Raw genomic sequence first — 25040 nt, forward strand, 5'->3', positions numbered from 1 at the left:
AACACCTGGAAAACACCTGGAAAATCTAGTTTTCCAGTCATGGAAACACCTTGATATTGATTTAAAAAAAGACCCCAAATACCCTGAAACTAACCAGTGTTGCCTTGTATTTCTCACCCTGTGCTGTGGCCACTTTAATGTTACAGTTACAGGAGAGCTGGAGTCAGTGGACCTTTTTCACAGCAGCTGTTCTGACATGAAGCAGTAGGGTAAACACAGATGTTGCCAATTAAGGTTAAATTCCACTCAGGTCAAACAGGCGTGGGGCGATATGGAAGATTATCCCGGCCAAAGTAATCGCAATACAAAAATATTATTGTACATTTAATGGTCAGAGAAGTAGGGCAAAACAGAAGTAGGGTAAAGTTTAGATAAAATAGTAAATACAGATATTGAAAGCCACCTTCATACTCGGTGTTAAATACTCTTTAAGTAGGCGTGGGACCATATGAAGAGCCCGTGTTTACCCTACTATTTCGTGTCAGAATGGCTGCTGTGAAAAAGGTCTTTTCGGAAAGTAGGGCTCCACAATAAAAAAAAACATCACATTGGTGTTTTCTTTTAATTTAATTTTTAATATTCTGAGGGAGTGCTGTCAAGAAAAACTCCTGGATTTTTTTTTTTTTTAAAGAGTTAAAATCAACCCTGTGAAACTGTATGAACTTTAAAAGCAGGTTTACCCGATGCAAAGTGAAACCGACTCGCCGTGATGTTTAAAGCGCAGAGTCACGCACACTAACAGCCTGTTAATGATCACATCTCCAGTTGCTGTGGTTGATGAATACATGAACAGGGACGTTAACTGTGCGAGCAGTGAACACTTTAACTTTCTAAAAGAGAGATTTTCTGTTAAAATAAAGTAAATTCTACCTTATTGAACTGTTAATGATGAGCTGTGGCCAAACTAATGCAGTGAATTTGCCTGAAACTGCAGCTTGCAAACACTTTATTCAAGACATTTCAGACATTTAGATATCAGTTCTTCTTAAAGGGCCACAACAGTCTTTCTCAATCATACAACTGATTGGTTTTTTTAGATTGTTAAATCGTTTTCTTGTTAAATATTCGATAAAGTCCGGTCGGATAAGAAAAGTAGCCACAGGAACGTTAATATAAGTGATAGGATTCATATTTAATAGGGCAAATAGGGCAAAACAGGAGTCCGGTATAGCTTAAATAAAATAATATAGAGATATTATACATCCATACAACTTCATGTCACGATTATTTTGGCCAAAAAGTTCGCAATACACGATATTATCACGATAAGGGAAATTCACCCGGATTGCGATACGAGATAACATCGTCCCATCCCGACTTCTTCTAAGTACTTTGTTAAAGAAAGAAATGTAAAAAATGAATATTGGCCGATATATTTTTAACAATTTAAGCTGTTTCAGCTGAGCTTTAACATGTTATCGGACTGAGACTCCCATTTCCTGGTGTTCATTTAGTCTGTTTGTAGGGATGCACGATAACAGTTGTTTATAACCGATAACACACACACATATACGTCGTAGCGCCCGCGAAGTCAGAATCACATTGCGACACACCTTTCCATTAAAACGCACCTGGCTTCCTCCGTCATCCACCCACATTCATCTCTACTCCAATGGAAATAATCCACCGATCCCCGCGCAGTTTGAATCCGTCCTCCAGGAAGGGCATTTGTATGAGTGCAAGTCACCGGTGAACGAGGGGAAAAGAGTCAGAAGGAGAGTCCGTGGAGGAGAAGTGACAGCGGCATTAAGCGTGTTTTGGGAGAAAAAGTCCCACACAATCGACGCCATGTTATTTGTTTTGAAACGTAAGCTAGCTGTGCTGCATTCACGGTGTGACGGAAATTCCCTGTTCCCGCGAGTCGTTCTTTCGGCCTTTTTAAGTTCATGTTTCTATTGTTCATGTGTAACTTGTGGAAAAATACTGTGGATATCAATTCAAGTCAGCAACTACCAAAATTATGACCGAGTTAACGAGTTCTTATCGGTATGACGTAATAATTTCCTGTTAATTATCGTGCACCCTTATCTGTTTGCACTCGAACGCACCAAACGAGCTAAAAGAGAAACTTGTGCTGTGAGTTTGACCGAACTGCTGTAACACTAATTCTCCGTCTCCCTCTCGTCTTCAGGGTTTAATGATTACAGAGGAAACATTTGACTGATCCTTCTTTATGGAGCCACAGCAGGACGGCTTGAACTGAGACAGCTTTGATACTCGGCTAGACGCAGCGCTCACCGGACGTCGGGATGGCGAGCAGGAGGAAATCCACCACCCCCTGCATGGTTCCTCCTCGAGAAACCGTCGACTCGGATCAGGAGATGGAGGACGTCGCGGAGGCAGCCGAACCGGATGACAGTAACGGCGTGGCGACCGTCTCCTCGGAGGTTTCCGGGCCGCTGGAGGAGCGGGGCGAGGACGCGGACGGCAGGCAGGTGTCGGACCACTATCTGGACTCCAACATGGCAGAGGGAGGCTACGAGTGCAAATACTGCAACTTCCAGACGGCGGAGCTCAACCTGTTCACCATGCACGTGGACACGGAGCATCCCGACGTCGTCCTCAACACCTCCTACGTCTGCATGGAGTGCGACTACCACACCAAGAGGTAGGATAACTCTGCAGCTGAGGTTCGTGTTGATTCAGTGTGTCGTTATTTACATTTATTACAGGACTTATTTAACGTGGAAAGAAAAGAAAAGTCTGTGTCGAACTTTTACAACTATTTTGGGACGTTCATTTTAGGAGAATGTGTCAGAATTCTTTGATTTCAGCTTTTCAAATGTGAATATTTTCAGCTTTCTTTAGTCCTCTTTGACACTAAACTGAATATCTTTGGGCTTTGAACAAAAACAGACATTTGAGGACGTCTCTTCAAACAGTGATCAACATTTTTCACCATTTTCTCGACCAAACAACTGATCAAGGAATCGAGAAAATGATCAGTCAGATTAATCGATAATGATAATAATCATTAGAGTCAAGCAGTCCAGTAGTTTTATATTAACAATGAACTGAATTCTCTTTAGTGTCTGTAGCTCGTAGTCGTGAGTTCGTCTCCCAGCTACTGACCTGAGTCGGCCTGTTTCTTCCTCTCAGTTGCAACAACTCTTCGTTCTTCTTCCCTCCCAGTTACGACACGCTGCTGGCCCACAACGCTCGCCTCCACCCGGGCGAGGACAACTTCACACGGACGATGGTGAAGCGGAACAACGAGACCATCTTCCAGCAGACGGTCAACGACCTCACCTTCGACGGCAGCTTCGTCAAAGTGGAGGACGACGAGGCCGAGGAGACGTCGCGCAGAGGCATCGCCCTCAGCAAGACGCCCATCATGAGGATCAAGAGCCGACCGGAACCCAAGAAGTTCGCCGCCTTGCACAAGATGGCCGTAGACGACGTCATCAAAGTGGAGAGCGACGACGAGGACGACGAGAACAAGGAGCCGCCCACGCTGTCTCCCGCCCCGATGACCCCGGCCGCCCTCGCCCCTCGCCTCATCCCCGTCTCCGCGCCGATGCACGTCCAGGCCGTCCCGCAGAGCATCGTGGTCAACAGCCCCAACGTGCTGCAGATTAAAGGCGGCTCGGGCGGCGGCGCCGTGCTGCCTCCCGGGACGCTGGCTCAGGTTCTGTCGGCCCTGCAGAACCAGCAGAACAGCACTCAGACGCAGACGCAGCTCCTCATCCCCATCAGCAGCATCCCCACCTACAACACGGCCATGGACAACAACGTCCTGCTGGTCAGCGCTTACAACAGGTAACGCACCTGGAGGGGCGGGGCCACAGCCTTTATTATAGTCTGTGATAAATACACATTATCTTTTTTTTGCTTGTAGATTCTTAACATTTAAATCTGGCATTGTTACAATTAATCAAAATATTCTCAAAATCGCAAAATGTCCAAATCTTTACTTTTACTTTTGACGATTTAGCGAAATATTGTTTTTTTATCCAATTTTTGACACTTTTTTCCTCATTAAATGAATAAAATGAAAGATTTAATATCTGACCATTACTGTTAGGACTGGGTGGTGGTTGGATGGAGTGGGGTGTTTAGTAGGAGAGAGGGTTTAGGGGGAGGGCAGTTTCATATTTTGTATATTATATGATGATGAAATTCAGATAGAGAATAAGAAAGTGTATTAAGCTTTGCCCAGCACTGCAGATTTATAACATGGTATTGTACTGTAGGTGAATTCTAACTCCAATATTCTGCCGTTTTCTTCTGAAAAGACGTTTTCAATAGTTTTGTAGTGGTAACTGCTGATGAAGAACTTTTCTCTTAAACTCAAAACCTGAAATCTCCAGATTTGTAAAAGGTAGAGCTGCCAAGGTTGTGAGTGAGATACTTCAATAACAACTTAATACCTGTTCAGAGACATTTTTTATATCTTATTCCATTTTATGTGGAAAAAATGTGTAAAACAAAATCATGTTTTCCAACACAGAAAATACTTTTAAAACCAAAATCAGCTGTTTAGTTGTTGCTTACAGTAAATAAACAAACAGAGACAGATATGTAAATGAGTACACATTTAATTATACATCTTCTTATTTGCATAACTTAAAACGTATTAAATTAAATTAAAAGTCATAATATAAAAGAAAAAACGTCTTTTATCGGGGTCTATAGTAGGGCTGCAGCTATCGAATATTCCATCGATTAATCGAGTAATCGGATAAAACATACTTTTGCTTAATTAAAGCCCAATTATAAATATACAATAGAAAAAGATCACTTCACACACCACCCACCCCGCCACAAATAAACATGAGCAACCAAGTTTGTTCCTTTTTAAGAAGAAATTGACACTTTATTTTATTATACCATACCTTATAAAAGTAGTAAACCGTTCAGTCAAAATTTCCAATAAAATAACCAAATTCATTTCAACCAACGTGTAGTAACGCCGTGAAAAGTAAATTAATTAGATTACTCCGTTACTGAAAAAAATACGCCGTTACACTTAAACGCCGTTACTCCCAACACTGTAGGGACGCACAGCCTGTGACATACGCACGTTGTGTACACGTGCGAAACGTGAGCTTTAAATTTAATGAAACGAGGCTTCGAGGCAGAGGAAACTCCTCAGTCATTTTTTGTAATCGAGTTACTCCAGGAATCGTTGCAGCCCTAGTCTAAATTAATCTACCAAAGCTTATAGAGACATTCTTTCCACCTACTTAAGTTAAACCCTTCAGGTGTCGTACTGGGCTGTTTATATGTAAACTATTGACCCTGACTGACTCTGATTCTGTGCCGTAGGTTTCCGTACCCGTCGGTGTCGGAGATCATGGGCTTGTCTTCGCAGACCAAGTTCAGCGAGGAGCAGATTAAAGTCTGGTTTTCTGCTCAGAGGCTGAAACACGGAGTCAGCTGGACGCCGGAGGAGGTCCGTGCTTCACCATGATGCTTTCATACCACATCACATCCGCAGCCTGTTTTAAGGCGGCGTTTTACACTTCTGTCGCTCACATGGCGAGCGTCTGGTGTTGTTCTGATTGCTGTGAATGTGAGAAAGAAGTGTGGAGTCACATTTATTTCCTCATATACATATATCAGACACACAGGTGACTCTGTTTGAATGATTAGTGTCTGACAGCAGTGAAAGGAAGTTTTTAACGTTTTGTTTTTGTGTTTTAAATCCTGGTCGAGTCATGTTGGCTTCAGATAAAGTGTGTTCTCAGATACATTTTATGGATCATCCAGTAAAATAAGATCTGGCTCAGCCTGTTGTATCAAAGACCTTTTTAATCCCTCAAGAGTCGGATTACAACATGAATTTCTTACTTTGGCCGGTTTAAAACGATTTATCAGATCACTTCATAAAAGTATTTGTTATAGACTTCTTTTATTGATTAAGTGACCTTTTTTTAAGTGGTGTTCTGCTTTCATTGCTTTTCTGCTCGTCTCCTCCCAGTTTCTTTATGTTGATACTTTAGTATTTTATTAGAGCTTTTTTCCATCTCGTGCCTCCAGTTGAATTTAGTTTGGTTTACTTTGAGGTATATAAACTGTTATCAAGTCACTCTGGTTTAGCAAAGTGTGTTTGGTTAGTTATTTTATTTTAAATTTGGGTGTCATTTACCTAATTTATAACAATACTGCGTTACAAATATAGAGCTATACGTCAGTACATGTAGGTATATTAACCATTAAGGAAAAGACGTCTTGTGTCCATAGATTGTGTAATTTTAGTAAGGGAGAAGCAGATTACCTTTTAAAGGAATTTAATATGAAAATTATACTTTTTTTGCAGAAAAAACATAAACACACATTAATATTTCAAGCAGACTGGTTGTATATATAATACATGTGTACTATCAGTTGATCCTGGTTTCATTTTACAGTTATTCTGTCCAGTTATAGACCAGCCCAGCTTTGTTTGTTTGTACCCCGTTAAGATGAAACGTATCAGTAACAGTTTACTCTCCGTTCCTTCTCTCTGCAGGTGGAGGAGGCGAGAAGGAAGAAGTTTAACGGCACGGTGCAGACCGTCCCTCAGACCATCACCGTCATCCCTGCCAACATCGCTGCCGCCACCAACGGCCTGCAGTCCATCTTCCAGACCTGCCAGATCGTCGGCCAGCCGGGCCTCGTCCTCACTCAGGTGGCCGGCAACGGCAGCACCATGCCAGTCGCCTCTCCCATCACCCTGACGGTCGCAGGCGTCCCCGGCAACCAGCCCAAAGCCGCCGAACCGTCGACGTCGGAATCGAAGACAGAGATGTCGGCCGGCACAGCGCTCAGTTTGGACGCGTCGGCAACCAAACCGAAGAAGTCCAAGGAGCAGCTGGCGGAGCTGAAGGCGAGCTACGGCAGGAGGCAGTTCGCCACCGAGGCGGAGATATCACGACTCATGCAGGTCACCAAACTCTCCAAACGAGCAATAAAGAAGTGGTTCAGCGACACGCGCTACAACCAGAGGAACTCGAAGGATCACCACGGTGTCCTGCTGAGCGAAACGCCGCCCAGCAGAGCGGCGGCGCCGGGAGGAGGCCGAGCAGCAAGGAACAACAGTGGCAGCCTTAACGACAGCAACAACAGCGATATCAACACCACCATCGTCATCGACTCCAGTGACGACGCCAGCGACTGCTCCCCAACTTCTGCCAACGCCCCGGGCTCGTCTGGCTCCTCCAGCGACCCGCGGGTCAAATTCCGCCACGCCTTCCCCGACTTCACGCCACAGAAGTTCAAGGAAAAGACTCCGGAGCAGCTGCTCATCCTGGAGGCCAGCTTCCAGAAATCAGACACGCCGTCGGACGAGGAGCTGAGCCGACTGCGCGCCGAGACGAAGCTGACGCGACGCGAGGTGGACGCTTGGTTCACCGAGAGGCGGAAAATGCCTTCAGCAGCACAGTCAAAGGACGAGGACGTCGAGGGGGACGGCGAGAAGATGAAACCGGCTGCTGCGCCTTCATCTTCGGCTCAGGAGCGGCAGACCACTCCACCCTCCAGCAGGAAGGCGATGAAGAAGACGCCGGAGCAGCTCCACATCCTGAAGAAGGCCTTTGTCCGCACGCAGTGGCCGACAGCCGAGGAGTACGACCAGATGGCGGACGAGAGCGGTCTGCCGAGGACGTACATCGTCAACTGGTTCGGAGACACACGTTACGCCTGCAAGAACAGCAACCTGAAGTGGTACTACCTCTACCAGAGTGGGAAGGTAAAGGAGGAAAACGATACAGATCATAAATCTGTGAGGGAAGCACCACGGGATGTGTGTCAGTTCTTTAGAGCACTCTGACGTGCAGTTACTTGGACTGTAAATAAATCATGTTTGTAATGGAGAGCAAGACGCTAACTAATAGCGTGCAATACTAAAGTAAATGTACTTAACTAGCTAANTTAGCTAGTTAAGTACATTTACTTCAGTATTGTACTTGAGTACAATTTTGACGTACTTTAGTAACACTTTAGTTACTTTATTGATAAAGATTTTACACCAAACAACTAAAACATTAGTAAAACATTAATACCCAAAGGTATATAACAATGGAACCAATTATTCAAATTCATTGCTTCATCAGACGCTGTTTCTCAAACGTGGGAAGGTAAAAGAGTTTACTGACAGTAAACTGAGTCATTCTGAGGCTGAGCTGTTTAATTGGGATTATAATTATATGTTTTAATTAAGGTGGATGAGGCGCTGAACGGTGGAGCCAAGAGCCAGAAGAAGTCCAGAAAGCGTTTCCGTGGTTGGTCCAGGAGGACACGCCGGCCTTATCCCTGCAAACGATCCCCAATGGGGGGCGCCACTGCCATCAAGGTCAGTGTGCAGCATGCACTCAGCTGCTGGTGTTTAAGGGAGAGCGTGGTACAGGTGCATTATTCTGTACATTATAACAATATATATATATACATATATATATATATATACACACATATATACACCAGCCAGAGACGGTTTTAGACTATACTTTCTCTCATGTATTCCCAAAACTCACAAGGAGAACGACATCGTTCCACAGCAGACCCGCTGACGAGGCTGCCTGCAGACATTCCTTAAAGGCACGCTGAGACCTTAATACTTAACAAACCTTGTAAATACTAGGAGATACCAGCCCGAATCACTGGATCAGATATCAGAGGTAAAATATGATGTGGTATAATCTGATACCATCCATTAGCCTAAACTATTACTTCCTACATGGGTGTATAACGTTTCACAGTTTGAGCATAATGTTTTCAGATGGCTAGGTTGATCAAGATGTATCCGGACTGGTATTGGATAAAGAAAGTGGTACTGAGCCATCCCTAATAAATACAATATTACCTTTAATTAGACCTGCTCACTGATTATGTCCCACACTGGAGTAATGCAGCCAGTTTTTAAAGGGACAGACGTTTCTCTCACAGTACATACGGTCTATACTGTATCAGTGGACCCTACACTTACTGTAATTGTCCATCTGTCCGTCCCGCAGGTGAAGTCCGGTAAGTCGTTTCTGAAGGACTACTACCTCAAACACCGAGCCCTGAGCGAGAAAGACCTGGACGACCTGGTGACCAAGTCCAGCATGAGCTACGAGCAGGTCAGGGACTGGTTCTCCGAGACCGCCAGGAGGGTGGAGGAGGGCAAGGAGCCTTTCAGCGACGAGGAGGCCGAGGGAGAGGAGGGGGAGGAAGAGGACGAGGAGGAGGAGGAAGAGGAGGAAGAGGAGGAGGAAGCGGCGGCGGAGCACGCAGACAGCGAGGGAGAGATGGAGGTGAAAGAACAAGGAGAGGAGGCCACTGACGACGACTGCAACGAGGAGGAGGAAGAGGAGGAGGAAGCCGAGGACGTCGACGACGACGACAATGACGAAGTGATCCAGGAGGAATCTGAAGGTGTCATCCAATCACAGCCTCTGACAGAGGAGCAGACATGAGCAGACAGGTGAGCGTGGATTCATTTACTGCTGACGGAAACATTTCCTGCTGCTGCGGCTTCACAATAAAAGCATTTAACTGGTGAAACAGGTTTAACACCTCTAAAGAGTCCATCCACCGATCCAGATGGTTTTTATAGCAGCTGGTGTGGCCTGTTACAGGTGTGTTATGTTTTTGTTATATTGGTATTAGTGCAGCGGTATCTCCACCAGGTGGCAGCGTAACCTAGGACACCGTCGTTGCTCTCATGCTCGAGTGTTTGACCACAGGTGTGTTGTACTCGTGTGACTTTGCACCAGAAATGACAACCAGATAAATGAGATGAGTTTTTAAACAGGCGTTAATAGAAAACATTAATCCTGAACATGATCAGCATCCCTACTGGTCAGATTATTAATCTTTATGATTTGATCAGTTTTATCTTTTCAAAATGTTGCCACGTTATCATATTTCTCACACCCGAACCCCCACGAGCACCTTCCTGTCTTTCTGTTGGACTAATCCATGCTGATGATCTATAAGTCCCAGATAATTGTGCAGATAATCAGCCCTAATTGGATGTTTTTGCCCGTCTTTTATCCCTCAGCATTAACGTTTCTTCCCCCACCGTGGAGACGACTTGGAGGACGATATGTGTCAGTGTTTCTCAGCTGGCGGCTCGGGACCCAAAGACGGCCGCAGACGGATGCTCGGACAGACAGTCGCAGCTCAGATGGATCACTAAAACCACGGGTTCTGTGCCTTTGGAGATGAACTTTGGGTCCTGATGCAGCTGAGAAGCACTGAGAGGAAGGAGCTGAATCAACGGACAAAGCATCAGGATGTAGTTTGTTTTCTGCCGATGAACTGTGGGGACCAACGAACGCGCAGGACGACGCCTCCTCTCGCCGCCACGAGAGTAAGTTCCAGCTCTGCTCCTGTACAAATAACAAGGCTTTTATTTTGGCCTTTTGTGTCATTTTTCTTACAAAAAGAAAAAAAAAATCAATGTTTTAAGGTAAACTTTGTATAAAGGAAAAAACAATAAATCAAACCCTTTCTAAGAGGTGAGACCTCGCATGGATTTCTCATTAAAATAAACTTTTTTCAGAATAATGGACCATCAGAGCTTTTTCTCAAGGGAACGTCCTCTCCCCAAATCCAACAATGAAAACATTTTGTTCTGAAAAGAAAAGGTTTTTAAAACCAAACTTTTTGTTTTGTTTTGTTTTGTGAATAGACAGCTCAAATTAGTGCCATTCTGTTTTCTAAGTTTTTGTTTTTAAATCAAAGAATCAGTGCTGGAACGAATTCCACGTTGACGTTTTAACGTTTTTGTATTTTTTTCCAAGTGATCTGTTGAAGTCTGAACGACATCTAATATAATGGGGACTGAATCCATTATACTATTATTATTATGCTATTATGAGTTCTTTTGAATATGGTGATAATTTCCATGTTAGCAGGTGTTTGGGTCCATTTTAGTTTCAATGACATCAATTCAGTTTGTGAATTTACCGCCAAAAAACTCAAATGGAAGATCCACCTTAAAACTCCTCATTAAACAATCATTCAGATTTATTATTCCCACAATGCAACTGTACAACTAATGCTGAAAACTTCAAGTAGAGCCAAACTGATATTACATTTTAGAGGCCAATATTAATCTTTACTTTAATTTGTCGGCTGAACACAAACATTTTTATAATAATTCCTTAAATTTGGTTATGAAAGAACTGAGACTAAAATATATAAAGAGAGAGAGAGCGGCACATTTAACAGTGTAAAAATTATCGGCCGATGTGTTTGCTGGTGCGTTTTTCTGAGCTGCCGGTTTACACCAGTGGTTCCCAACCTGGAGGTCGCCAAAGCTTCACTGGGGGTCGCCAGGCCTTCTTGATGTTAGTGGGTGTAAGAGAAGTCTTAAAGTATACACAGGAGGCCAAAAGCTAAATATAATCAGCATTTTGTCAAATTCTGTGAAGAAAATTGAATATTTGGCTTAAATACACAATAGAGACGGAGGATTGTATAAAAAGTTCCTAAAACCAACAGAAAACTCACCTCTGATATAATATTGACAGGAAATAATGATCCAAATCTCTGGTTTTACGCTGCGGTCACTGAGAGGTTGGGAGCCGCTGCTTTACACCAACAGTCCATCAGAAATGTGTTGATCTGGTCCGCAGGCAAACACCATTTAACTTACACAGTTTGAAATATTAGCCTCAGATTTCACTGCCCACACAAATGTTTCTATGCATAAAGTCTGTGAGGGTCCAGTGTGGTGGGGGGGGGGGGGGGGCGGGTCCGGGGGAACTTGTACCACGAGACCGTGTTCTAGGTTCTGGGAAGGTTTTACATCTTAAAACCGGTCCACCGTTTCAGAAACTTGTCATTTCGAGATGTTCTGGATGCCATTTTTTTTCCTTCCCGATTACCGATACCGATCCGAACACGTTATAAAAATCCATACAGGATATATTTGTCATTTTATTGGGAACAAAAAGGTGGTGAACGGGGCTCGTACGTGACGTGGTATCGGATGTGGGCAGCGTCGGAGGATTTTCTGCCATCGGTATCAGAACAACTCTACTTTAAAGAGTGAGAATGAACCGTGTTTGCTGTCTATTGAACCATAACCAGCTTTACTCAGACACACCAGCTGCAACGGCATTCTGGGAAACGTAGGAAATCTGGTGGGAACAGGCCGCTAGAAAGAAACCAAAACTCATGAAGTAGGTGATCTGTTTTTAAGGTGGATTTGTCCTTTGGCGTCCAGCTCTGAGCGGTAAGAGTTAAAAAACACATCTTTTTCTCACATGGGGTCTTTTTTAAACGACGATTATCAGAGTTGATCGACTTGAACGGGAGATGAACCCAAATACCGTTTGTGTCCTTGTCCAAAAGAAAGACAAAAACAACAAAAAAACAAAGGCATGTGTGCTCTTCTTCAGGAAACAGGCAACTTTACCTCAGTCAGTTAAGCTACAAACTCGGTAAGATTGTGACATTTACACTTTTACGACAGTTTTTCTTTTTTGTTTTTCTAGAGAATTCAATACTGTATGCATGAAAATACGAGTACACAATAATAATTATGTCTTTCAGATGGCGTTTTTGTTTTTTTGTTGTCCTCGCCACCAAAGTAAGTGAATCACTTTAAAAAAGAAAAAGAAAAAGAAGACATAGTTATTAGTGCGTTTCTTTTTGCTCAAATACGGGTGAACTAGTAAACAATATCTTTCAGGTTTTCCACGAGAGTTACAGATGATATTTTAGGGACAAGAAACCACAAGCACTTGGCTCAGTTCCCGCGGGGACTTTTTAACTTTTCATATGTGGGGTAAAAAAAAAAAAAAGAAGTAATAAGCTTTTATTTTGCTTTCCTCTGCTCTCTCTTCCTGTGTTTACTGAACCATGTAGGACTCTGTTAGAATATGCAAACATCAGAGAACAATCAGCGGCTCGAGCGGCGGCAAACTCTTTGGGTTATTATTATTATTATTTTTTAACGATCTCATCAGCGACGTGGGATCCTCCTGCGAGCTCTGTAAAGTTTCCGCCTTTAAACTGCTCTCATAGCCGACAGTTTTCAGTAGTTAATTTATTTATTATATCTGGACTTTCATGGATATCTTTTTTTGTCTGCAAGCAAAAAATAAAACGTGAAAAAACCGGTTGGATTCAGGTGCTGGTTCTTTATTCTTTTACACAGAACAGAAAGTAATCCGGTACTTTTACTCGAATACTGTACATAAGTGCACATGTGAGGTACTTGTACTTGAGTATTTATATTTAATGCTTCTTTATACCTGAACTTCATCAAACAATTATCAGTTATCAGAAAATCAGTCGGCAGATATTTTCTTCAGTGTGAAGAGTTGCTCCTTTTTTGTTGGGAAATGATACATTTTTCACTTATTTCTGACATTTTATGGATAAAATGATTAATTGTAGAAATAAGGAACAGATTAATCAATATTTTAAATTGTATTCACTGTAAATATTTACCCACAAACCTTAAAATATTTAGTTCATAATCATGTAAAACAAAAAAAAGCATCAAATTGTCCCGTTTAATCAGCTGGAACCAGCGATTGTTTGTCGATCAATAATCAAACTTATTGCTGATTAATTTTGTTTCAATAAACTCATTTTTAGAGGGAAATTAACATTTAAAATGGAGGAAAAAAACTATTTGTGGTTTATTTGTAAGATTGTTTTATCATTAACTGAATTAAAGTTGCATCTAACAGTTATTTTAATTATTGATTAATCTGACAATTGTGCATTATAAAATAATTCTATAAAATGTGAGGGAAAAGGAGCCCGATGTGACGACTTCCAACTGTTTAAACAATGAAAATGACTCGGTTTACAATCATTTACAGCAAAAGAAAACAGGAAATCTTTGTGTTTCAGAGGCTAAAAACTGATTTCTTTCATAAGAAAATGACAAAAATGATCAAAATAGTAAATATAGTTCAATAACAACCCAAGGTGACGTCCTCTAATGTCTAATTTTGTCCAAAACTTAAATATATTCAGTTTACTGCCTGTTCTTTAAAAATAGGCAAAATTATTAATACATTTTTAAAATAGTTGGTAATTAATAACTGACAACTAATCAACTGACGGCCACCGTTCTCCTGCGTTCTGAGTCAATCAATAAAACAAACACGTTCATATCCCTCAAAGTAAAATATTGATTTGGCATCAGAACCAATCTGATATCTGCACCGAACATTTGAAACAGTTTTAACTCCAACGTGCTTCAGTGTAAATGAAATGACCGGATGGACGTCTGCTGATTAACGACAGATTTCGACCAGCGTTCAGGGTGCAGAGGTCACATGGTGCAGAGGTCACATGACGGCTGTTGATCTGAAAGACTTTCTTCATCTGACACTTTTTCACATCAAGTTTTTCGTCTCCAAACGGCGAAAATATGTGAATCTGATCAGAGAAATGAAAAAGTGCTTCTGATGCTGAAACCAACGAGCGCAGGAGTGAGTTCCTGATGAGCTCTTCACTGCAGATTAGAACAAAGACTAATTACATTTTAGGTTCAACAGACACTGAACATTTAGTCAGAATGTGATTTAAAACAAAGACGTTCAGTAAAAGAGAAAAAAACATTAAATTATTTTATTCTTACCTTCTCTTTTATTAAAGGAGGACAACAGGGTAAATAACAGGAACAAACATAATCTGAACATTAATATAACTAATCAAACAAAGACAAGCTAAATAAAGTAACATACATATAAAAGGGAACAACATTAGCAGTTACATCAGTTTTGTTTATCTCTTTATTTACACGATATTGTAGAAAACTTATTAAATTTTCCAAAACTTATCAAGTTAGTTTATGTGAAGTCTTTTTAGACAATAAATGCTCATTCAATCACAAACAAACACTTAAATCAGTATTTGCTTAAAAAAAGACTCCAAATGAAGAATTAACAATCAACAAAGGACAGATATCGATTATCAATAATGAAGGAAACTGATATTAAGACCTGATATAGATTAGTTGTAAAATGTGATATCTTCTAAATATAGAATAACCAGTGTAACTAAGTACATGTACTTTATACTTCCAATGTTTTACAGGCAAATATGAAACTTTTCTTTCTTCATTTATTTCATAACTTTGCAGATTCACAATAATAATACAAACCATATAAGTGATGATGTGTTATTATTGATTAAGTAGCAGAATGAGCCCCTCCGTCACCAGCTGCAACATTCAACACCGACAGCAATCACACAAAATAATCATTTATATTGATTATATATACGGTTCAGGTATATAAATAAACATAACAGCCGTCCATTTATATGTATAAAAGCTCTACACTGCAGCTTTAAACTCAGTTACAGGAGGAACTTTTGCTCCATGAATTGTTTGCTTCCTGACCTCTGCCCTCTGCTCTGTGACTCCTTTATTGATTGGTTATTTTACAGCAGCTAAATATTCCACATTGAGAGTTAAAAGATATTTCTTGTTGTGAAACGTTACAGAAATATTCTCCTTCCTTTAAATCGCTTCCTGTTCGAACACTTTATTTCCCTGTCAGCAGCAGCTTCGTTCCCACGCTGAGCCAGTGTTTTTTTCAACCTTGGTGAACCGGCCTAAATCATTTAAGGTATTCAGCGCCGTCGCCAAGAGCGCCTGGTGAAACGCCATAGAAACCAGCAGCACTATAGAAACCAGTGTAACCAGTCCAGGGAACATACTGTTCTCCTCCAGATTCAAACCGCTGCCTTTGCATACCTCCCCTCCACCTTTCTCCCGGCCGGTTTCACAGGCTGAACTTTACATTCTGGGGGCTGTTTTGTGGTTAGACTCGGCTCTGGTTCGGGGGGGAATTTGTCCGTGAGGTTGCCAGAGGCGTTTTCGGGAGCCATGTTGGGGCGTTTTGGCTCGTCTGTGTGGTGAAATAGGAGGCTCGTCTTCTTGTTGCTCCGTTCCCCCCCAGCAGATGGCAGTGTGAGCTCAGACACCCGCCTCTCCTGCCTCTACTGTAAATCATGTAAAGCTGGCTGGGGTTAGGTAATACACCATTTGTTCACAGATCTGGGCATTATCCAGCCTTCCTGGAAGTTCACTGGCTGGAAACCTGCTGCCACTCTCAGGGTTTTTATTTCCAGTGTCTCTGCTTCTTTTTTTCTTTCTGCCTCCGTTGGTGAATAAAACATCAGGGGGAAAAAGGTTGATTCATGTCCTTCGCGACATCAAGCTCTGCCCCATTTTGTGGCGTCGGGTCTCCCTCAAAAACACCAGTTACACGCCGCAAATGGTCTGGCTGGGGCCGCTGTGAAAACACGAGCAGACCGCCGGCCTCGCGGGAGGTTAAAAAAATGACAGTTTTTGGGGGTAAAATGGTGAAAAAACAAAAGGAGGGAGGCGGCAGCTGAAGAGTTAACCTGCACAAGACCCGTCTGAACCAGGGGTGGGACCTGCTCCCCTCCTAATCAGAGCAGAGAGAAAGGGAGGAGGGGGGAGGAGGATGAGGAAGAGAAAATTAGAGTCGACACGAGTGGTGTGACGGGCCGAACAGAGGCCGTGTGAGGACAGTCGAGAACCCTTTCACTACTGACCTACTTCTACCAACGCACACACACACACTCACTCACACACACACTGTGCTGTACACGTGTGTGTGTGTGAGTGAGTAAATCTATACGGCAGGTCGATGAGGACTAAATCTCGAGTTTAATGCTTCACACACACTCAAAAACACACACGCACTCTCCATCTTGGCAGCACGCTCTAAAGACAAGAGGTTCCACATTGAACCTGTTGAGGTTCCTCTGTGTAAGATAAGATAAGATAAGATATTTTCCTTTATTGGTCCACAATGGGGAAATTCTGATGTTTTCAGCAGCAAAGTGGATAGGAGGGAAAAAAAAAAAAAAAGTACGTGGTCTTACACATCTACATTCTGTAGGGATAAAAACGTCTCATTCTAAGGTAACGGAAACACAACGCTTCATATTTTCAGGTGATTATACATTAATAAAAACATACCTTTGGATATTATTATATTCTGTTTCTGCCTCCTAAATGTTACACACTGGATTATTAACATTATAATTATGATATATATTTATATGATGAAGGTGAAGCTAATTCAAACTATATCAATCTCAGAACTCAATGGCTATCGTCTGATGACAGTTTCGCCTCTGGGGGCAACAACAGACTGTTTCGGTGCCTAATAACGGTTATTCGGGGCCAAAGACTTTCTCTTCCGTACACCGGTCATTGTTTACAGTCCGACTAGCAACTTCACTTCACCCGTCTCTCTTCTGCTCCTTGTGTCTCTCACCGAACCCCGCCCTCGGTGACTGATGTCAGGGACTGAATATGGAGCGCTGAATATTATCCGCCGTGATTGTGAGTGGAAATCTTCTCACCTGAATCTGCAACAGAGTGCCACATCTTCCTTTTAACTGTAGCACAAACTGTAAGTTAAAGTTTTATTACGTCCATTCTTAAGAAGATTTCTAATCATTTACAGGTTCTTTTACAGCACTGCATAAATGTTTAATACATCGATGTCTCCAACACTGAGGCCATTCACATCTCCGTGCATTGCCATCGATCCGATACATTAAACATACGTATGAAACAATCAATGCGACATGAGTTAGCTCTATTGTGATTCAACGCGATACGATGCAGAAGAATATGATACAGATAGTTTGATTTTATCTTTGGTTCTTGAGCAGCTTGAGAAACAGTTTATAGAGGAATCAATCTAAATATAGAATTATCACACAGGGCAGTCTACTAATAATTATTATACATAAATTCACTGATGCAGAGATGTTAGAAACGATGCATTCATGTATGCATCTTCTGCTTTTATGCCAGTGCAGCCGGTTAATCTCCACGCAGATCTGGGCCACGTTCAGTCTGAGCGGTTTGCAGGTCCAACAAACCGGTGCGCAGCGGGCTTTCAGGTGTGCTTTTCTCTCATTCGATGGGTGTTTCGTAGGTGTATGGTATCATAACCTTTGCATTTAAATAAACTTTTGTCGATGCTGAACAGACACCTGATGGTTTCAGCTCTTGACGTCTGTTTCCATTTTATTCCCGAACTTCTCCACCTCGACAGTAAAAACTTTAGAAACCTTCAAAAGTTTGTTCTTTTTTTTTTATATGCAGAAATAGAAAATGTGTCCAAAATAGACGGAAACACACCGACAGCTCTCAGACGTTTTTGGTTACCTGCTGTAAAAATACTACAGGAGCTCCATTTTAACCAGTCGGTCAAACTAAAGTATAAAAAGTTGAAATAGTTTTTTTTGGGACTGAGCTGAACTCGGGTTCCTTACTGAACCTTTTCACAAGAGGGTTTTTAAGAGTGCTGGCGTCCCAGCCATGCTTTTCTTTTTCTTTTTTTCCTTTTTTCAGCCGATTACGCAGCAAAGAGCGAGCAAGCACGGAGGAGATATAGACAGAGAGAGGAGAGAGAGAGAGGAGGGGGGGTAGGCCGAGGCTGTCTGGTGCTGCTGTGGGTCAATCTGAGGACAACTCTCCTCTCTTCACCTCATCTCTCCCTCCCTCTCTGCCTTCCTCCTCCTCCTTTTCTTCCTATACCCTCCCCTCACTCTCTATCTCTCTCTCTGCTCTTCTCTTCTCATATACCCTCCCCCCTTCCCCCCTTCCCCCCGTCCTCCCATGCGTCTGCAGCCTGTGCCCGCGGTCCCTGCCTGCTCACTTGCGTTCGGCCTTACATAATCAACGCCTGGTATTGCAGTGGATGGGCGGCACTGCCGTTGAGCAACGCAGGAACCCGACTGCAGCACCAACCCACAGAGCCTGCAATTTTATCTAGTCCTGAGGCACTTGCTTTGTCGATTCAGAGCCATACAGTTCGTCCCGTTATTGAAAAGAGAAAGAGAGAGAATTGGACGAGCGAAACTCTAAACTGTCACAGAACAACAGAAAAGGAAATAATTAAGAGATTAAATTCAGAAAGTAGGTAATAGGGCTGCTGAAAGCTGACACTGTAAAGGTCCTTTTACAGCTGTATATTGAGAGCAATGCTTACCATAAAACACAGTTGGTCTCAGGAAATATCATAAAGGTTGGCGAAGAGAAGAAAAAAGTAAATTGAAAGTAAAAAACAAAGAAACATTGGAACCAGGAAACACATAAAAAGAATTTAAAAGATATATATTTAGTGGCCAATTACACCTCAAAACTAATGCAGTCTATGAATGCTTACAATTAAACCAACCTGGGGGTCGGGAACCCCACTAGGGGTCGCCAAAGCTTCGTAGGGGTCTTCTTGATTTTAAGTTTTTAAAAAAAGAAATAAGAATATACACAGTAGACCTTTATGTCAGCATTTGGTTCAAATCTGTAAAAGACATGTAAAGTAAACTGTCTGATAGAACAATGTCCAAACATCAGGGACAAGAAAACAATTTGTCAGGACAAAAGAAGTAGTAAAAAAAGTTCAAGAATATGAAATAATCTCCTCAAAATTATCCAAATCTCTCATTTTACACAAAGTAAGAGTTCACTGTTTGTGTCCATTCGTATAGTTTTGAATATAATCTGAAATATCCATGAAATATGTCACCTCATTTACTGAATGATAGAAAGGGGTCCCTTAAGGAAACCAAGTTGGGAACCGCTGATCTAAACGTTATAGCCTTCATGATGGGCCGATTTATTGCAGGGCTGTTGCATTAGACTGCATTAGCTTTAGTTTGCTGTAATGAGTGTAAAATGTAATTAATTGCAGGGAAAATGATGCAATTTTGAATTACAGAATTAAGTTTAGAGCCTCAGTAAGTTTTGAAGTTCCTATCAGTAAAGTCTAAAAACTGTCTCAAACTACAAAGTTATTGTTACTGACAGACACACAGAGACATTTGCGTCCGTCCATCCACTCACTAAAAATACGTACATCTCACTTCTGGTTTCTACTGACGGAGATAAAAAGTTTGTCGTGACGGTGGTCGGAGCAGGACCTTCACGGTGCTTTCAGTCATGCTGCTGATTAGAAGTGTTCAGGTTGAAGCTCTGTGGGGATTCACACAAGGTCAGACCCACAAAGGACACAACAGGCCTGTGCAAGAGGAAAGACCCGTGAGGGGAAATCATTCATCGACTGCGGAGTACGACCGTCTACAGCGAGTGTCACTGAAGTCTGACCGACGGCGCTGCTGCTTTCTGAAAATCAAAACTACAAATAAGGAATTTCTCACTTTGGATCCAGTAGCTGCAACAAAAAAAAAAAGTAGTTAACTTTTAATATATAATAGTTAACTGCAAATGATTTTGACTTGAATTTCCCTTGGGATAAATAAAGTATCTATCTATCATTGCATTATAAAGGATTTCTTAACTGTAATAATCATTGTTTTCTTAATATACTAATAGTTAACAGTTAATAAGTGCATGATTAACTGTTTATATATGCATTATAAAGTATGTATACATTTTAATAAAGACATGCTTAATAAAGGTTTAACAATGAAACTAGGTAAGTTAGTAATAATATTACATATATTAAACTATTAAAGGAAACTCTTTAAACCGTCTCTCTAAATGTCTTATAATCTCTCAATCAATGTGTTATTAACACTTGGTTAACGAACAGTCTTATTGAACACCTTATTACCTATTAACTAACACCTTCTTACATTAACTAACCCTTATTACCATTAAATAACCCTTATTACATTAACAAAACCTTATTACCATTAACTAACACCTTCTTACATTAACTAACCCTTATTACATTAACAAACCCTTATTACCCATTAACTAACACTTATTACGAGGACATTAACGTTAAGTGTTACCGTCCTCACAAACAAACAAAAAGCAGGATCTCTGGCTGACTTGTGTTGCATTCACTGTCTGTGTAACTTCACTTCAGCGTTCACTGTCTCTGCTGCTGGCCGTGACCTGTTGACCTCGCTGTGTAATGAAATCTCCCTCCGCTGCCGTCCGTATACGTGATACATCAAGTCGTATTGCATGTCAGCGGCTGAAGGACTGACGTGAAGGCGGATGCATGAGCAGGTTCTTCTATGTGGGATTTAATGTGCTTTATTTTGTCAGATTTAACTATTCATGAGCCTTTTCCAAACCACACGACTGCGTTTTAGAACAATATCAATTCCTGATTGCAGGACTCCACTTGGCTGTCCTTAAAAAGCGGTTTATTTTTAATTTTATGCTATTAGTCTTTTTTTTTTCTCCGACTGGTGGATATCTCTCAGATGAATGGTAGCTAACGTACTGGCTGGCAACCTGCTAACAGTCATCACACCTCTTATTACATCTATTCAGTCATAAAAAAAAGGAGAAAACGGTGCAAATGAGATATTTCTGTCCTCCGTCGTTCCACAATACGACTCTCCAGTCTTCTATTAACTGTCAGGGTGCTCCAGCTCTCCTCCTCCTCCTCCTCCGTTTGCTGATAATCCCTCCAACATGAGAATAAATAATTCACCGCTGTCGGCTCACAGCCACGTCACTGCAGCTTTTTTGTGTTGTCTCCTCCCTGGATTTTAAAGTTTACATGCCGGATTTATGAGCTGACTGAAGGCCGTGGCCTTTTGACTTTTTAAAAACTGAATGTTAATTTCAGGAGGAGATAAATATTCCTCTCTTCATTCCTAAAATCAGGGGGAATGGTTCGTGTCCCGCCGCTGTGAAATATAGTCCCTGCAGGCTGCTCAGTCAGTAGATGAAATGTCAGGCCGTGGTGCTTCCCCTCCTCTGTTCTGTGATAATCCCTTTAACATGAGAACATTTGCCGTGTCAATCCGGCCTGCCCAGCGCCCGCCCCCTATTGCCCCCCCTCCCTAAATGAACTAATGGCCGCCTGTCTCGGATGCCTCAGCTCTGACAGATCGTTTGGCTGGACCGCCGCGTCCTCACAAGACCCCTGACAGGCTGCGTTCACACAGACGGACTTCCTGATAAAATCACTGCACGTATAAACAGTCTGAACTTCAATCTGGATTTAAGAGATGATTGTTTGTGTGACAGCGGCAGGAAATACCGCACGTAAAGTCCCCATTATGTAACTCTTCAACTTTAAAATAACAGCTACAAAATCATTTACATGCTACACTGGGTTGCATCTGTACTTTATCAGTGATTTGGGGAAACTGGATCAGATTTTATAGAGAAACTTTCCCCTCAGATGTCAACCGGCTGCTCCGCCTCAATTCTCTGTGATTTACTGAGTTTCCTGACTTACTAGTTGCTAAAGCTACTAAGCTAGTTCCCCCGAAATTCCACCCGGCTTTATAACGGTGTGTCTGCAATGCGGTTCTGCTCCATGATCCGTGATTGTGCGTGTCGTCCGATGTTGTTTTCTTGCATATTTTTTGCTTAAAAAGGAAACAAAACTTTGTGTTTCTCTGCTTCAAATATCCTCTGACTGACAGACTTCTGGTCTGGTGCCACACCGAAGTCTGCACTCTGTATTTCATTTATTTTTTTGTTTCTGTTTGACTTCCTGCCCGTGCGTATTCCAGAGCAGAGGGAGAGATGTTTCTGGGACGTGTTGCGGGACGTGTCTGGTGGAATTTGATGGTTAGCTCAGTCTGTGCTGCTCGGACTGCGAGCCCAAAGCACCAGGAGAGTGTCGGTCTGTTTACACCACTAGAACAGGAGGTTCGGACCACCGGGATGAGGTTTTCAGTAGGGAATGCAGACGGGGAGCGGAGCCGGGCGAGCGGGCAGTGTGACCGAGCTCAGCAGGGCCGAGGCAAAGAGACCTTGGATGATTTTGATGGATGAAGCTAAGAAGAGAAAAGGAGGCTGTCATCATTTGAATTTCTCCAGAAAAAAATTTTTTTTATTCGCGCAGGTACCCGACCCGACACACAACCCACTGCCAGCCAGTCTTCTCTTCAGCACATGAACTTGCCTTAGACCAGTGCCGTAGTCAAGACCACCTGTCGAGTCCAAGACCAGGACTAGTAGAGTCAAGTCCAGATGAGATGAGACAAGCGAGTCGAGACAAAAAAGGAAGGCTTTTGCCAATGAGATGGGTTTTAGCAGCAATTTCAAGTGATATTGATTGGCTGCCAGGTAACCATTATTAGGTAACCATGGTTACCAGGGTGCCAATGTCAATGCCCATTCTAGATAGTTTCATCAATGGTTTTATTTTGAAAGAGGAAATCTATTGTAGAAGAGTGGTGCCCAACCCTTTTCTATCAGTGAGTAAACTGACTGTATTTTATGGATATTATTATATATATATTCAGTGCGTAACAATAACAGCACAGATAAACTGTACGGTGGACACAGTAAGTTCACATAAAACAAGCGATTTGGAGGAATTTTGAGTGGAGAATATTACATACGAGATGAGTTTTCCTGATATTTTTAGGAACATTCTGTCTGTATTGTATGTATTTGGATTTTAATTGTTTTTAACAATCAATAATACTTTCCTCACAAAAATGAATGAAATACTGAGATATAGGTCTACTGTATATATTTTATATATTATATAGTTTTCTTTCACCCCTTAAAGTCAAGAGGGGGGTTGGGAACCACTGCTAGAAACATAAATAAACCATATTGCTGGACCAGTGGTTCAAAGTCTGAGACAATATAAAAAAGCAGCACTGCCCTAGACACACCAACAGCTATCAGTAGTAGCTGACTGAGAAGATAAAAACTGTAAATTTGTCCTCCTTTTAAAAAGTTTTTGCAGTTCAGTCTGAGCAGCAAACATCAGAGCTGGAAGCTTTGAGGAGCTTCAGTGTGAACGGAGCCACAGGTCAAAGTGAGGACCTCTTATATGTGACAAGGAGGAAAAGTTTCCTTGTAGCCCTCATGAGACTGCAGAGCTAATCGATGGATCTCCTCTAGTGCACTTCAGTGTGTGTGTGTGTGTGTGTGCGTGTGCGTGCGTGTCTCCTGTTTGTTTGTGTGTGATGTGGTGGAAACCCGGCCTGTGTGACGGGTCTTCCCAGGATACCGGGCAGTCAGCTGAATGTACACACACCGGCTCATGCAGTCCAACGCTCTCACGTTTGAGCGGGCAAACACACTCTGCAGCCGGCACGTGTTCTCTCGCCGAGGTTATACGACCCCCCCCCACCACCACCCACCACCACCACCACCACCACCACCAGCTGCTTAAAAACAAAACTACAACAAACAAATGCAAAATAAAGTCCTCAGCCAGTGTTGAGTCACCTGGTCAGAGGAGACTTTAAATACACCGTCAAAACCCTTCCCCACCACCTCGGCCTTTCAGGTCAGTGCATCTGTAAACTCTCCCACCTACGAAAACACGTATGCATGAATGCTGGCAGAGAGCCACACATTGAGCGCACAGACATACTCGGGCCACCGCTGAGAAAAACCGGCTCTGAACACGAGCGAGCGGCCGGGCTGTCCTCAGTGACCCTTCCTCCACATATGCTGCTTCAAACACGCAGCTTTCTTAAATAGAAATGCTTTTCTATCGAGTGACCGAAGGGCGACCGTCAACCGGCAGACTGACACGTTATCACGGACCTGTTGGTTCCAGTGACGGTGCGGACGATTACTGTCTGCAAAAATACTAGTACTATCAAGCGTGTGTTTTAAATGTACATGAAGCAGCCTATAGTCAAAAGAAGTAACATATTGTCCAACAATGAATAACAATATAAAGATCAATAAATTATAGTTATAATTTATTCCGAACCAATTTAAAGTATATAATGATAAAAACCACATTCTGTCCAAACTAGCACCCGACAGAGCTTCCTGCGGTTCTGTTGAAGTGAAGCCAATGTGTCTTAAACCTGCATTCCTTGTCATCGAATGGCCAAAACAGGGGGCCGGCTCCATGCTGGCAAAAAAAGAAGCCTGATAGTATTGACGTCTTATGAAAAATGAGCCCCGGCTCTCACTGATTATGAGCTCAGTGAACAGTTTCCTGTTGTTGCTTTCCTTTTATTGCGTCTCCAGTCTCTAGCTTTGAATTACAGCATGATTTTCATTTAGTAAATTTATCGGTCACCATTTAGAAGCTTTCTCAGGTGCGGAAAGACGCGCTGTTTTTTCTTTTTCTTTAAAGCCGCTCCCTGCCTGAGGTTACTTCACATTTACTTTCTCCTCACAGACGTAAACCAAAGGCTGGATATTTCGCCTACTGCTGATATATTTTAATTTTCTT

The 25040-nt window shown here is 42.3% G+C and overlaps 1 protein-coding gene and 1 long non-coding RNA gene across 2 annotated transcripts in view; one reads left to right on the forward strand and one right to left on the reverse strand.

The window, feature by feature from the left end:
* Window positions 1-23770, forward strand: part of LOC118342449 (zinc fingers and homeoboxes protein 1-like) — a gene marked incomplete in the record, with an annotated part of 23965 nt that extends 195 nt beyond the window's left edge. Inside the window, 8 exon segments of the mRNA XM_035681004.1 lie at window positions 2132-2608; window positions 3133-3759; window positions 5269-5395; window positions 6455-7672; window positions 8144-8275; window positions 8934-9385; window positions 9965-11644; window positions 23751-23770. Of these exon segments, the coding sequence (XP_035536897.1) occupies window positions 2250-2608; window positions 3133-3759; window positions 5269-5395; window positions 6455-7672; window positions 8144-8275; window positions 8934-9377 (2907 nt within the window).
* Window positions 14504-21617, reverse strand: LOC118342450. The gene is made up of 2 exons (XR_004797487.1): window positions 19797-21617; window positions 14504-16337 (listed from the first exon to the last, which is right to left on the reverse strand). It is a non-coding gene; the product is annotated as an uncharacterized LOC118342450 (long non-coding RNA).
* Window positions 23771-25040: the final 1270 nt, after the last annotated feature.

Source organism: Morone saxatilis, unplaced genomic scaffold (assembly GCF_004916995.1).
Source record: "Morone saxatilis isolate NCDOM2014 unplaced genomic scaffold, NCSU_SB_2.0 Contig9, whole genome shotgun sequence".
NCBI classification, from domain to species: domain Eukaryota; kingdom Metazoa; phylum Chordata; class Actinopteri; family Moronidae; genus Morone; species Morone saxatilis.